The 16,050-nt window shown below is 43.9% G+C and overlaps 1 protein-coding gene across 1 annotated transcript in view; it reads left to right on the top strand.

Annotated features, from left to right (window-relative positions):
• Positions 1–16,050, top strand: part of RAB3IP (RAB3A interacting protein) — a 97,160-nt gene that overhangs the window by 72,780 nt on the left and 8,330 nt on the right. Inside the window, exons 8-10 of the mRNA XM_069764618.1 lie at positions 9,479–9,591; positions 12,463–12,562; positions 12,650–12,719. Of these exons, the coding sequence (XP_069620719.1) occupies positions 9,479–9,591; positions 12,463–12,562; positions 12,650–12,719 (283 nt within the window). The remainder of the gene's footprint in view (positions 1–9,478; positions 9,592–12,462; positions 12,563–12,649; positions 12,720–16,050) is intronic.

Below are 16,050 nucleotides of genomic sequence, written 5' to 3'. Positions count from 1 at the left end.
CTGCGTCCCCATCCTGTCATGTGCCGCTCCATCCTGCGCCCCATCCTGTCATGTGCCGCTCCATCCTGCGCCCCCATCCTGTCATGTGCTGCTCCATCCTTCGTCCCCATCCTGTCATGTGCTGCTCCATCCTGCGTCCCCATCCTGTCATGTGCTGCTCCATCCTTCGTCCCCATCCTGTCATGTGCTGCTCCATCCTGCGTCCCCATCCTGTCATGTGCTGCTCCATCTTAAGTCCCCATCCTGTCATGTGCTGCTCCATCCTTCGTCCCCATCCTGTCATGTGCTGCTCCATCCTGCGTCCCCATCCTGTCATGTGCTGCTCCATCCTGCGTCCCCATCCTGTCATGTGCTGCTCCATCCTGCGTCCCCATCCTGTCATGTGCTGCTCCATCCTTCGTCCCCATCCTGTCATGTGCTGCTCCATCCTGCGTCCCCATCCTGTCATGTGCTGCTCCATCCTGCGTCCCCATCCTGTCATGTGCTGCTCCATCCTTCGTCCCCATCCTGTCATGTGCTGCTCCATCCTTCGTCTCCATCCTGTCATGTGCTGCTCCATCCTGCGTCCCCATCCTGTCATGTGCGGATCCTGTGCACACGCTACCTGATTCCTTTCCGCCGCCATTTTCTTGGTCCCCCTGCTGCCGGGATCGGCACCTGCGCAGTCCGCGATTTCCGGCGCCATTTTCTTGAAGACACACTGAGGTTTCCAACAAAATGGCGCCGGAAAGCGTGGACTGCGCATGCGCCGATTGCGGGAGCAGGGAGAAATTCATGGCCTGGAGTCAGGGGGCCTAAAAGTAAGGCATGAAGTGCCACAGCGTAATGAGGGCGGGATCCTGTGCACACGCTACCTGATTCCGTTCCGCCACCATTTTCGTGGTCCTCCTGCTGCCGGAATCGGTGCCTGCGAAGTCTGCGCTTTCCGGCGCCATTTTCCTGAAGACACACTGCAGTGTGTTCAAGAAAATGGCGCTGGAAAGCGCGGACTGCGCAGGCGCCGATTCCGGCAGCAGGAGGACTGAGAAAATGGAGGCGGAAAGGAATGGCGTAAGTAACAAATTGCTGTGGCATGAAGTGCCACAGCATAATCGGGGTGCAAATATGTGTACGGTGTCCCCCTGCTCCTGACCCCCTGCTCCCGGCGCCATTTTTGTTTTCCTGACACTCTATAATGTAACGCTAGGAGCGTTGCACCTGCGCAGTCTATAAAGGCTTCGGACAGTGACGCTCCCAGCGTGTATGTGTGTGTATGTGTATGTGTATATATATATATATATATATATATATATATATATATATATATATATTGTATATGTATGTATATATTGTATATGTATGTATATATTGTATATGTATGTATATATTGTATATGTATGTATATATATGTATATGTATGTATGTGTATATATATATATATATATATATATATATATATATATATATATATATATATATATATTTTTATTTATTTATTTATTTTCCTTTGCTGCGAGTCTGCAGCTTTTTTCCGCAGCTGCAGGTCCGCAGCAGTTTCCCGTGAGTTTAGATTACAATGTAAACCTATGGGAAACAAAAACGCTGTGCACATGCTGCGGAAAAAACACGTGGAGACGCAGCGATTTACATTCCGCAGCATGTCTTCTGATTCTGCAGCGGTTTTACAGCTGCTCCTATAGAAAACTGCAGTTGTAAAACCGCAGTGAACCGCGATAAATCTGCAGAAAAAAACGCAGCGTTTTTGCAGTGCAGATTTATCAAATCCGCTGCGGAAAAATCCGCAGTGGACCATTATACATGTGCACATAGCCTAAAACTGCCTTAACACTTTTACCGCACGGTGATCTGTGCATAAAAACAACAAAAACTGAATTGCTAGCTTTTCTTCATTTTGAACATATGCAAAACTAAGTCCAAAGTGTCTCTATCTGCCTCATTACAGTGATTGCTTCTGTTAGGGGTTTCATCTGAATCAAATTTTCGTAGGATTTACACAAAACCCCCCACCTAAGTGCTCAACGGAGAACATGGGAATGTGATCCCGCCTAATACTGAAAGCGATCGAAAAGTGTTATGTACCCCAAAAGTATTACTAATAAAGGCCTTAACTTATGAAGCCCACAGTGCAAGTCCAGAGTGGCTGCATGGAGTTGGCTCACAGGCTGAGTCCAATTGTCCAATCTTTTGTTAACTCTGTGACTGCAGACTCCTGAATCCTCACAGCGTGCATCGACATAATCGTACTGATGAGGACAGTCATATTGCCAAGTAATTTTTACCTCACTATGTCAGAATTTTTTCACCACTCTTTGATTTCCCCCCCCCCCCTTTTTCCAGTACACTATTGTAATTTTAAATGAACCCATTCATTATAACACAACTTGTCCTGCATAAATCTAATCCCCCATATGGCTATGTGAACAGAAAAATAAGAAATACATGGCTCTCGGAAAAAATGAAAACACAGAAATTGGCCATGTTGGAAAGGGGCTGAAAGGAACTTGTCATGAGATATACCACAAACTAATGATATGTATGTACAGGGTCTTTCTGTCACTCACGACCGCACCAGTGACAGAGGGAATCCGCCGTTGAAGGACAGGAAACCTTCAAGATAAAAAGGGAGGTGCCTCTCTCCACATCTGTTGGTTTCCTGTCCTTGATGGAGAACATTTGGTGAAGAACGAAGGAAAGTGTTTTTGTTTTTTTCTAGCATTGGGCCAGTTCCTGGCAGGGCCGCAGCAGGTCCCACATGGGTGTCCTCTCCGAGTGATGGTTGCAGTGTACCAGCATTTGCTCACAGGCTGGTGCCCAACGTCCACGCATCCCAGCTTTGTGCATGTCAAGGCTCAGGACGTTATCTATGAAATTGCACCCTGATTATGCACGTTGGTGAAAAAGGAAGCACATCCTTCGTCTAGTTGACATGGATCGCAGCCTCTACGCAGCTTATGCAGCTTGGGGCTGGGCAAGTACCGGCATGGGAGACTGGCCGGGCATCGGGGGTCTGGAGGAGTCATCCATGAGCTGTAGCAAGAGTGCTTTGGCTCCAGCTTTCCTTCGAGTGTATGATGTAGGTACAGCAGCAGTGAAGAAGCCACAGTAAAACCATCCAGTGGAGCAGAGTGGGTCATGAGTCCACAGGTCCAGAGAGGAACAGTGTTGTGACTTGGTACAGTCTCCGAATCCGGTACCCTTCACTAAACAGCTGTAGGTGATTGATCCTCGTGAATGTTCACAGGCATACCTCTAACAAACCTTGTTAATGGGGCCCTTTCCTTGTTGTTGTTTTGCTAGGAAAGGCTTAAGAAAGTTAACACAAATCTCAGAAATTGAGGGTGTGTGTGTGCTTTGTAAGACCCGAGCTGAACCAAAGGCTTCATTTATTTAAGTGTAAGCTTCAGGATGGAAGCTGGGCTTTGGACCCTTAGGCTATGTTAGAGAATTTGAATGATAACACCGAAGCTTTTTCTCCACTCATGGTTAGTGGTTGGGTGAAGCCATTTATTGTCAGAGCTCCCTAGGTTTATCATATGTAAGCAGGTTTTTTCCTCTTTTTTCCTTTTTTTTTTTTTTGTGGTAGACTAACGTTCAGATTTTCCTATTGCTGCCCAGCCTATTAACTCCACCCCTAGGAGGGCACATGGTATTAATACAACACATTGTCCCTATGAAAGTCTGCCCTCCAGCTGCACCTCATTAGTTAGCTCTTTCAGGTGGGGCTACTCTGACATGAGATGGATTACTCTTTTAAATGGAAGTGAGTTTGGCTTCATAATGACTCAGTGACTCTTGGCGCCTCATAGTGACTCTTAGAGCCTCATAGTGCCTCGTAGCGCCGCATAGCGACCCTTGGTGCTCATGGTGCCGCATAGCGACCCTTAGTGCTCATGGTGCATCGTAGCACTTTCATATTGCCTCATTATGCCCCATAGCATTTTTCATGGGGCATAGTGTCCCATAGGTCTTCATAGTGCCTCAGTGTTCCATAGTGCTTTGTGGCCTCATAGTCCCATCCCATTGTACCTCATAGTGCCTCATGGCATGGACCCTCTGTACCTTATGGTGCCTCATTGTAAAGGTACCGTTGCATAACTGGTTATCGTCTGATAGAACCAAGTTCAGCAACTGTTCACTGTGCAAGGCAAGGTTACCAAATTCAGGGGTAGCGTTCATACAGCCAATGGGGGTTTGGTCCAAGCAAGTGTAGTTTTTATGTTCTTTCTACAAGTTGCACAAAGGTCATAGTCCTAAACTGTCTAGCCTTCTCCAAGCACTGACTAAACAGCACAGACCCTGACTACTGCTATACAGCTGAGCTAACCACTGCTTGGTCAAATAAAACGGCATTTATCCAGGGCAACTACTGATACTCACGGTTCTCTGCATATGGCCCTGTACATACTCGGCTGAAGTGTAGTCTGGCCTGTCTCTCTTTTTAGCTCCAAGACACATGCAGTCTGCTTGTCTTTCCAGCAGTCTGGTCAAGATGAACACCTGGCTTGCTCATGTGCAGAGCTCCCTAGATGCCTTAATCAAAACCTGTTCAGCTATGATTTAACCCAGTCCTACCTGGGTTTGCTACCATCTGAAGGAGCTGTACAGATTCCTGAGTTAGGTCATTTTTAAAATTTTGTCTAAGATCGGCTATTAAACCTCTGGTTCCTGATTCCTTTATATATTAGGAGTTAAATTTGCGTACGATCATGTCCAAATGCACATGAAAACGCCATATTTCCTGAGACTAGTTCTCAGCATAGAAGGAGTAATGTTGTCAATGGGCCCTTAAGGCTTTAGGGAGATTAAAGAAATGATTACAACTTGCTTATCGAAGAAGGAAGCATTGGTGATCATTTACTTTGACGATTTTCGGATGATGGGTAGATGTGTTGAGCGCTGCAGAACTCAGTTGGCAGAGTTGGGGACAACCTTGACAGTTAAATTTTTTTTTTTTTTTTTAAAGTAGACAATCTAAGAGTTGGAACCGAAGAGTGTAGGTCATCCGTTGTCTTCTCGTAAACTCGGAGAGTCAGATTTGTTTTCTCCCAAGGTAGGTGTCTTGCCAAGTGTCAAAATTTAATAAGCAGTCTGACCTCAACTCTAAGGAAGGCAATATCGCTGTTAGAGACTCTATCCTCCAGTAGCAGCATTGTCACAGATATACACCTGTATATTGCATGAAAGATGTGATTCCTTTAAACCTAAAGAAGCTTTAAGCAATATATAACAAAGGTCATTTCATCTATACAAAGTCACCATGTAAATATATTGTCACACAACAATATATATATATATATATATATATATATATATATATATATATATATATATATATATATATATATATATATATATATATATATATACACACAACTGGAGCTTACATATACCATTAGGGGAGATCTCTGCCAAGATCCTTAAGGACACTGTCCAATCAGTTTATTAGATGGCTGAGTCTCACCTTTTATCTTTACAGCACCTCATATAAAGGGGGAAGAAAATTGCAATCAGTGACGCTGCTACCATTAGGCGATTTGAGCTCTTTGGCTCAGGCGGCAGAAGAGAGGGGGCGGCAGATTCTGTAGTACCCGTATATAATCGAGTATAAGCCGAGAGTTTCAGCCCATTTTTTTGGGCTGAAAGTCCCCCTCTCGGCTTATACTCGAGTCATACCCGGAGGTCGGCAGGGGAGGGTGGGGGGTTTAATTATACTCACCTACTCCCAGCGCGGTCCCTGCACGTCCCTGCTTCTTCCAGCGCTGCAGATTCTTCCTGCACTGAGCGGTCACATGGTACCGCTCATTACAGAAATGAATATGCGGTTCCACCTCCCATATGGGTGGAGCTGCATATTCATTTCTGTAATGAGCGGTAACTGTGACCACTCAATACAGGAAGAAGATGCAGCGGTGGAAGAAGCAGGGACGCAGCGCCAGGAGCAGGTGAGTATACGGGGAGGGGGAGCGCAGCGCAGCGCTGCGCGATATTTACCTCTCCTCGTTCCGGTGCGGCTCCGTCTTCAGCGTCCTCTGGCAGTGACGCTCAGGTCAGAGGGCGCGGTGACGTAGTCAGTGCGCGCCCTCTGCTGAACGCCAGTGCCGAAGACTGAGCCGCACGAGGAGCAGGTAAATATTGCCAGTGCCGGGGTCCTGAGCGAAGAGAGGTGAGTATGTGATTTTTTTTTTTTTTTTTTTTTTTTTTTTTAAATCGCAGCAAAAGCATATGGGGCAAGTGGCTATGCGGAGCATCTTATGGGGCCATAACACTTGTGCAGCACTATAAGGGGCAAGTGGCAGTTGGAGCATCTTATGGGGCCATAACACTTGTGCAGCATTATAAGGGGCAAGTGGCTGAACGGAGCATCTTTATGGGGCCATAACACTTGTGCAGCACTATATGGGGCAGTGACAGTATGGATCATCTTATGGAGCCATAACACTTGTGCAGCATTATAAGGGGCAAGTGGCTGAACGGAGCATCTTTATGGGGCCATAACACTTGTGCAGCATTATAAGGGGCAAGTGGCTGAACGGAGCATCTTTATGGGGCCATAACACTTGTGCAGCATTATAAGGGGCAAGTGGCTGTGCGAAGCATCTTATGGGGCCATAACACTTGTGCAGCACTATAAGGGGCAAGTGGCTGTGCGGAGTATCTTATGGGGCCATAACACTTGTGCAGCACTATAAGGGGCAAGTGACTGTACGGAGCATCTTATGGGGCCATAACACTTGTGCAGCACTATAAGGGGCAAGTGACTGTACGGAGCATCTTATGGGGCCATAACACTTGTGCAGCATTATAAGGGGCAAGTGGCTGTGCGGAGCATCTTATGGGGCCATAATACTTGTGCAGCATTATAAGGGGCAAGTGGCTGTATGGAGCATCTTATGGGGCCATAACACTTGTGCAGCACTATATGGGGCAGTGACAGTATGGATCATCTTATGGGGCCATAACACTTGTGCAGCATTATAAGGGGCAAGTGGCTGTGCGGAGTATCTTATGGGGCCATAACACTTGTGCAGCATTATAACTGCTGAACGTCAGTGCCGAAGACTGAGCCGCACGAGGAGCAGGTAAATATTGCCAGTGCCGGGGTCCTGAGCAAAGAGAGGTGAGTATGTGATTTTTTTTTTTTTTTTTTTTAAATCGCAGCAAAAGCATATGGGGCAAGTGGCTATGCGGAGCATCTTATGGGGCCATAACACTTGTGCAGCACTATAAGGGGCAGTGACAGTATGGATCATCTTATGGGGCCATAACACTTGTGCAGCATTATAAGGGGCAAGTGGCTGTGCGGAGTATCTTATGGGGCCATAACACTTGTGCAGCATTATAAGGGGCAAGTGGCTGTGCGGAGTATCTTATGGGGCCATAACACTTGTGCAGCACTATATGGGGCTAGTGACTGTACGGAGCATCTTATGGGGCCATAACGCTTGTGCAGCACTATATGGGGCAAGTGACTGTATGGAGCATCTTATGGGGCCATAACGCTTGTGCAGCACTATATGGGGCAAGTGACTGTACGGAGCATCTTATGGGGCCATAACACTTGTGCAGCACTATATGGGGCAAGTGACTGTATGGAGCATCTTATGGGGCCATAACACTTGTGCAGCATTATAAGGGGCAAGTGGCTGTGCGGAGCATCTTATGGGGCCATAACACTTGTGCAGCACTATATAGGGCAAATATCTCTATGGAGCATCTTATGGGGCCCTTATTACCCTTTATGCAGGATTATATGGGGCATATTTTAATATGGAGCATCTAATGGGGCCCATCAAACTTTATGGAGCATTATATGAGGCTCCTGATTCAATATGGATATTCAAAAACACTTAACCTACTGATGTCTCAATTAATTTTGCTTTTATTGGTATCTATTTTTACTTTTGAAGTTTACTGGTAGCTGCTGCATTTTCCACCCTAGGCTTATACTCGAGTCATTAAGTTTTCCCAGTTTTTGTGACAAAATTAGGGGGTCGGCTTATACTCGGGTCGGCTTATACTCAAGTATATACGGTAACTGGATTTGCGCTGCTAGATTTTTATTTTATTTTTTTTTTTTTTTATAAAACTCCGGGGTCAAGTGTCCAACCCCCCTCCTCCCTCCTTCCCGCCCCCCCCCCCCTCCAGCGGGGACTGTGTGTGGTGGGGGGGATGGGGGCGCCATTTTTCCGTTCGCCTCAGGCAGCAGAGAGGCTAGGTTCACCCCTGATTGCAATCATACCTTTAACAAGCTTTCGCTGGAACTCTTGAATTCTGCCTCAGACAAGATAGTCTCGCTAAAAACAGCCCTGCTAGTAGCCTTAACATCTGCCGCAGAATAAGTGATATTCAAGCTTTATCAGCAGAGCCTCCATTCACTTAGGTTCTGGATGATAGGATAGTTTTGAAATTAGACCCAGATCTATCTCCCTAACGTAGTTTCAAAACGCCGTAGGTCGCAGGAGATTGTGTTGCCATCTTTCTGCTCTAATCCGAACAATCCTAAGTATGAAAAACTACATACCTTAATGTCCGAAAAGGTTTACTGCAGTATTTGACAGTCGCCGCACCTTGGATGAAAGATGGTGCCCCTTTTTGTATATTTTCAAGGGTCTAGAAAGGGCCTTAAAGGGCCACTGTCGCCCCCTCCAGCCATTATAAACTAAAAGAGCCACCTTGTGCAGCAGTAATGCTGCATTCTAACAAGGTGGCTCTTTTAGCTTATGTGAGTGTAGGTAAGGCTGTTCCTGAAGGTCTTGAAGACCCACTACACAGAAGCAATGGCTGCATCCTGGGCAGAGAAGGCAGATGACTCCATCAACCACATCTATAAGATGGCCATGTGGTCCCCTCCATCTACTCTTTATAAGCTCTATAGAATAGGTCTATCTGCATCCTCTGATCTCATGTTTGGGAGAAGGGTTCTACAGGCTGTGGACCCTCCCTAATATATGAGTAATTCTTGGTGCTGTCATGGGTGACGTGTATATTACTTACCGGTAATATGTTTTTTTTATTTTTTCATAACCCATGACCGCACCCTTATATTCCCTAACTTTACTAAAACAATCACCACCAGATTGGTGGGTGTTTTTTTTTTTTTTCTTTCTTATACACCCCTTTGGTGTTGGTGAAAGTTAAGATATATTAATGTCGTTTTTGTAAAGGGAGGGAATATAAGGGTGCTGTCATGGGTTCAGAAAAAAAAAAGTGAGTGTGCCTGTAATATTTTATACCACTCGGTTATTGGGTAAGACCCTATTTGCATTTTTTGTCTCTCTAGTTTTACCATTTGATTTGTTTCCCATTTATTAGTTGCGTTGGATGAAGTATTCCCACTTCAAAGTCCACAATTGGCCAAATGGAAAGATCTTATGCTCTTTTGATAGGGATTCTATTGTGATTGAAGGCTCTTTTGACTAACTGAATGAGATGCTATTGATTATGAATTTAAAGACTTAATGCTACTTTCATCTTACAGCTAGCAGCTGCTGTACTTGAAGCCGTTGAAAATAATACTTTGAGTATTGAGCCTGCTGGCCTTCAGCCTGTTCGATTTGTGAAAGCGTCAGCTGTTGAATGTGGGGGACCAAAGTAAGTAATGAAAAAATGATAGCTGCAGTTTAAAAAAGAAAACAAAAATTTAAGGCATTTTTATTACTTACTGCAAAGTCAAAAGTTTACATACGGTACATTTCATCAGTGTTTGGTACCATTGCCCTAAAACTGAATGACGTGGGTCAAATGTTTGAGATATCCTTCCACAAGCTTCTCACATTAGTTGGACGGAATTTGGGCACATTACTCCTGACAAAACTGGTGTAACTGATCCAGGTTTGTAGGTCACATTGCTCGCACCGGCCTTTTCAGCTTTGCCCATAAATTTTCAATAGGATTGAGATCAGAGCTTTGTGATGGACACTCCAAAACCTTGACTTTTGATATCCTTAAGCCACTTTATTATCATTTTGGCAGTATGCTTCGGGTCATTGTCCATTTGGAAGACTCATTTCCGCCCAAGCTTTAACTTCCTGGCTGATATCTTGAGATGTTGCGTCAGTAGTGCAACATTAATCTTCTTTTCTCCTGATGCCATCAATTTTGTGAAGTGCATCAGTCCCTCCTGCAGCAAACCAATCCAACAACATGATGTTTCCACCCCCCGTGTTTAACTGTTGGAATGGTGTTCTTAGGCTTCCAAGCTTCTCCCTTTTTCCTCCAAACATAACAATGGTTATTATGCCCAAAAAGGTCAATTTTAGTTTTATCACGCCACAGGACATGTCTTCAAAAATTAAGGTCTTTTCGTCCGGTGTGCATTTGCAAACATTTAATGTGGATTTTTTTTTTTTACGTTTCTTTTGGAGTAATAGCTTTTTCCTGGCAGAGTGGCCTTTCAGCTCATTTTGATACAGTACTTGTTTCCTTCTCGATATTGACACAATCTTACCAGCTTCCGCCATCATCGTCACAACATCTTTTGCTTTTGTCCTTGGCTTGATATGCCCATGATGAACATGCTTTGATCCAACTATGGGACATAGAACCTGTCTCCTTCCTGAGCGGTATGATGGCTGAACATTCCCATCTTGTTTGTACTTACTTTAATTGTTTGTACAGATGAAAGAGGCACGTTCAGGTATCTTTAAATTGTACCCAAGTATGAGCTATACTGGTGCAAGTCCACACTCCTCTTCCTGAAGTCTTGGCTGATTTCTTTAGACTTTCCCATGATGCTACACAAAGAAGCAGTGTGTTTCAAGTGTGCATTAAAATACATCCATAAGTGTGTCTCCAACACAGATATTGCCAAAAAATGTATCAGAAGCTTCCAAACACATGATGTCCATCATATGGGCAGTCCAGAATTGTTTAAAGGCATTTTAATTGTTTAAAGGCATCTTAGTGTATGTAAACTTTTGCCTTTGCAGTAAGTAATAAAAATGCCTTAAAATATTCTCTGTCCCATAATTTTTCTTTTTTTTCTTTATAGTGTTTACTGGTTGGGTTAAGTGATTTTAGATTTGACTTTCATTTAGTCTCCTTGAAGACTTGAACCTGTGATTATTTAAAGTCTTGCACATTCTGTGATGACCATTTTTTATAAAAAAGCCAAGCTTCCTAGGAGTAGAAAGATGTAGACAATAGTAGGCTTTTGGCTGCCATGGTATCCCATGTGGGGGAATGATGATTGGTGCCTAAACGGGTGCCAAGGCCTGTCATTTATCATGCTGCCAGAACCATGGGCAGAATTGCCATATATACTCGAGTGTAAGCCGAGGTACATAATTTTAGCGCGGAAAACGTATTGACTCAAGTATAAGCCGGGTATGCATGGCCTCCTCATCCCTATCCTGGTTTGCATGGCCGCTCATCCCCATCCTGGTAGGCATAGTTCCTCATCCCTATCCTTGTATGCATGGTCCCCTGATCCATATCCTGGTAGGCATAGTTCCTCATCCCTTTCCTGGTATGCATGGCCCCTATCAAAACAGCATAAAAAAAAAACATCTTACTTACCGTCCCTGAGCTCCCCCACAGCGTCTTGTTCCGTCTTGTGCCAGCAGCTGCAGCAGCCAGGCGATCGTGTCCCTGCTACTTAAGAAAATGAATATTTACTTCCCTCAACGCCCATGGGAGTGGAGAGAAGTGAATATTCATTTCTCTTTAGCGGGAACACATGATCGCCCGGCCGCTGATGGAAGTCGGCGTCTGACACTGTGCATGCTATTACAGAGAGATGAATATTCACTGCCAGCACAGTGAATATTCATTTCTCTTAAGCAGCGGGCTCAGGCTTTAGCTGCAGCAGCCGGCTCCTGCCTCCTGTGACCCGCTGCTCTGCTTCTGCCGCTCTCCCTCCATCTATCGGACCCTCACTCGAGTATAAGCATAGGGGGGCGTTTTCAGCACAAAAAAGTGCTGAAAAACTCCGCTTATACTCTGGTGTATACGGTAATAAGTGCCTGGCTGCACAATTGCAGCCAGCTACATTTTACTCAGAGATGTTGCAGCGTTTTCAGAGAAAACCTAGTTTGTAAAACTTGACATGGACTATAGGAAAAGACTTGACTAGTCTGATGTGGCCCCCGGCCAGCTTTTCTCCATACTTGTTCAACAGATATCTTATCTATACACATGGAAGAGACCTATTAATCAACTGCAACGAGTCTAGGAAAAGCTAGTTGGGAACTGAACTAGAAATGCACCTGAACATTTACTAGAAAAAACATACCTGGTTGCAATCATGCTGACAGGCTCTGCCTCATGCTGCCTCGGCTATGTGCAGCTGGAACCTAATGGCAATCTGAAGGGGGCTCTGCTTCTGAGCCCACTCAAATAAGGGAGCCTGTCTGTTTCATGCTTGTTCACCGGGCAGTATGCATCTCCTGACAGTTTTTTTGAATATGTATATTTATTGTTGCCTAGAATATTTTTTTTATCATTACTAATTTTGTTTTTCAGAAAATGCGCTTTAAGTGGTCAAACAAAATCTTGTAAGCACAGAATCAAACTTGGCGACTCCAGCAATTATTACTATATTTCTCCATGCTGTAGATATAGGGTGAGTAAGAGGAGTCATTATTTTACTGATGTTTTTTTTTGTTTTTTTAAATGTATCCTTACTAATGCCTATTAATTTATTTTACAGATTACCTCTGTGTGTAATTTCTTCACATATATTCGATACATCCATCAAGGACTTGTTAAACAACAGGATGGTGAGTAGCGGAAATGATTTATTATTTATGGGACAAAACTATATTGTGGAACATGTCATATATTAGTAATTGTAACCATAAATGAATACATTGTTATATATGTGATTCACTCTGCTTTTCATCTGCCAGTAGTTATAGCTTTATAGCTGAAGGATGGGGGGGGGGGGATATATAATGTCCCAATCTTCTCCCAGAAAATTATTGCAATTATACATGTTCATTTCCTTTTGTGTGTATTGGCATAGCACAAAAAAATAGAGACTAAAAGGCAAATTGGTCATAATTTCACACACAACCCCAAAAATGGGCTGGACGAAATTGTTGGCACCTTTCCAATGCTTGTTCAAACTCACCTGTGACAAGTAACGGGTCTGGTGAATATGAAACCAGATAAAAAGGGGAGAAGTTGACCCAGTCTTTGCGTTGTGTATGTGTGTGTCACACTAAACATGGAGAACACACAGAGGAGAAGAGATCTGTCTGAGGACTTTTAACCTTGAGATTGTTTTCAATAATTTTGGTTTTGAAGTCCATCTTGATGTTTCTTTATCCACGGTGCACAACATAATCAAGAAGTTTACAACCCGTGGGAGTGTAGCTAATCTCCCTGGAGTGAACGGCTGAAAAAAATTGAAAGGTTGAAATGCAATAAAGCCAAGAGGATGGATAAGCAGCTCCTATCAATTTCCAAAGAAATTCAAGCTGTCCTGCAGTCTTGGGGTACACCATTGTCAGTGAACTGTCGACATTTGATTGAAATGAAAAATGAAACGCTATGGCAGGAGATCCATGATGACCCCACTGCTGACTTTGGTAAAGCACATCATTCTACTGTTTGCTGATAATAGAATGAGCCCTACAAAGAAAAGAACACAGTACCTACTGTAAAATATGATGGAGGTTCAAAGCTGTTTTGAGGTTGTTTGGCTGCCTCCGGCACTGGATGCCTTGACTGTGTGCAAGACATCATGAAATCTGAAGATAGCCAAAGGTCGCAATGTAGTACCCAGTGTCACAAAGCTGGTTTTGCGTCCTAGGTCATGGGTCTTCCAGCACAACAATGACCCCAAACATACTTCAGGAAACGCCCAGAAATGGATGGATACAAAGTGGTGGAGAGTTCTGAAGTGGCCAGCAATGAGACCAGATCTAAATCTTATTGAACATTGAAAATTGCTGTTGGGAGAAGGCACCCTTCGAACATAAGAGTCCTGGAGCAGTTTGCAAAAGAGTGGTCCAAAATTCCAGTTGAAAGGTGTAAGAAGCTTGATGGTTATAGGAAGCGATTTGTTGCACACCCTTTGGAATACAATAAAACTGCAATCAAACATTAAGTTGAGGGTGCCAACAATTTTGTCTAGCCCATTTTGGGGGGTTTGTGTGAAATAATGTCCAGTGTACCCTTTTTTTTTTTTTTTTTTTTTTTTTTTTTTTTTTTTGAACCTTCTGTCTGCATAATGGTACAACCACTGGCAGGTGAGCTGAGCCTTGAATCGCATCGGTTGCGAAGTATGAGGTGAGCTCTTGAAGTGTTGTACGCAGGATCAATTGGCAAGTTTAACCCTTTAACAACCTATGGTGTATAGGTGCATCATAGGTAGTGTATCCCCTTTTTGATGTGGGCTGCAGCGCAGAGCGGATCTGATCAACTGTCATGTGTCTCTAGCAGCCATGGGTGGAATCATGATCCGCCTACGGCTGTTAAAATGTTAAATGCTGCCTTCAATCTCTGATATTAGATTTTAATGATTGCCTGGGAGCACGTCACAACCCCCGCTTGTCACATGATTTTGGGGCGCCAATGGGTTGGCATGACAACTGGGGGTCTGCAGATGATCGCAGCTTCAAGTCTCCTAAGGAGAATTTTTTTAACCCCTTCATGACCCCAGCTTTTTTTGGTTTTGCGTTTAAGTTTTTAGCTCCCTTCCTTCCCAGAGCCATAACTTTTTTTATTTTCCCTTCAATATGCTGATGTGAGGGCTTATTTTTTGTGGGACATTTGTACGTTTCAACGACCTCATTGGTTTTGGCATGTCATGTACTAGAAAACGGGGAAAAAAATTCCAGGTGTGGTGAAATTTGCAAAAAAGTGCAATCCCATACTTGTTTTTTGTTTTGGCTTTTTTGTTAGGTTCACTAAATGCTAAAACTGACCTGCCATTATGATTCTCCAGGTAATTACGAGTTCATAGATAAAAAAGAACCTAGACATGTTTTGTGTCTAAGTGGGTAAAAAAAATTCCAAACTTTGCTAAAAAATAAAAAAATAAAATTGCGCAATATTCCAATACCCGTAGCGTCTTCAATTTTCGTGATCTGGGGTTGGGTAACGGCTTATTGTTTGCTTGCTGAGCTGACGTTTTTAATAACATTTTGATGTAGATACGTTCTTGTGAACGCCTGTTATTGCATTTTAATGCAGTGTTGCGGCGACCAAAAAAACGTAATTCTGGCGTTTCGATTTTTTTTTTTTTTTTTCGCGCTACGCCGTTTAGTGATCAGGCCAATTTTTTTTTTTTTTTTTTTTTTTTTTTGGATCAGGTGATTCAGAACGCGGCGATACCAAGTATGTGTATATTTGATTTTTTTTTTTTATTGGTTTATTTTGAATGGGGCGAAAGGGGGTGATTTAAACCTTTTTTATATATATTTTTTTTTTTCATATTTTTGAAAACTTTTTTTTTTTTTTTTTTTTTTTTTTTTGCCATGCTTCAATAGTCTCCATGGGAGGCTAGAAGCTGGCACAACTCAATCGCCTCTTCTACATAGGAGCGATGCGCAGATCGTTCCTATGTAGCTGAATTACTGCATTGCAATGAGCGACGACCACAGGGTAGCGCTCACAGCACTCTGGCATCAACAACCATAGCATTTCCTGAACCTGGCACGCGTCCTGATGGATACTGGCAAGTGTACGCCTATCATCACCGGCGTATGACATCAGTGTAATGCGCCGCATGTGACGGGCGCACACATTCTCCGCCAGCCTCTGCTATGACTGTAGCCATTTTACTATGAGCACACCGACCTTCAGAGAAGGACGACCCCGCCGGGAGCGCAGGCAGATAAGAGGAATGTTTTTGTTTTTTTCCCTCTCTCTCATACAGTGGGAAGGGGTCCAGGATGGATACACATACTGGGGGTAAGGCGGCCAGGATGGGTACACATATTTGGGGAATGGGGCCGGGATGGATATACAAATGAGGGGTGGGCAGGATGGTTATACATATGGGAGGGAAGGGGGTCAGGATGGATATACGGTACAGACAAAAAGTTTGGACACACCTTTTCATTTAAAGATTTTTCTGTATTTTCAGGACTATGAAAATTG

Source organism: Ranitomeya imitator, chromosome 4 (assembly GCF_032444005.1).
Source record: "Ranitomeya imitator isolate aRanImi1 chromosome 4, aRanImi1.pri, whole genome shotgun sequence".
Classification (NCBI taxonomy): Eukaryota; Metazoa; Chordata; class Amphibia; order Anura; family Dendrobatidae; genus Ranitomeya; species Ranitomeya imitator.
Note: the sequence above shows the minus strand (reverse complement) of the source record. Positions and strands in the feature narration are given on the sequence as shown.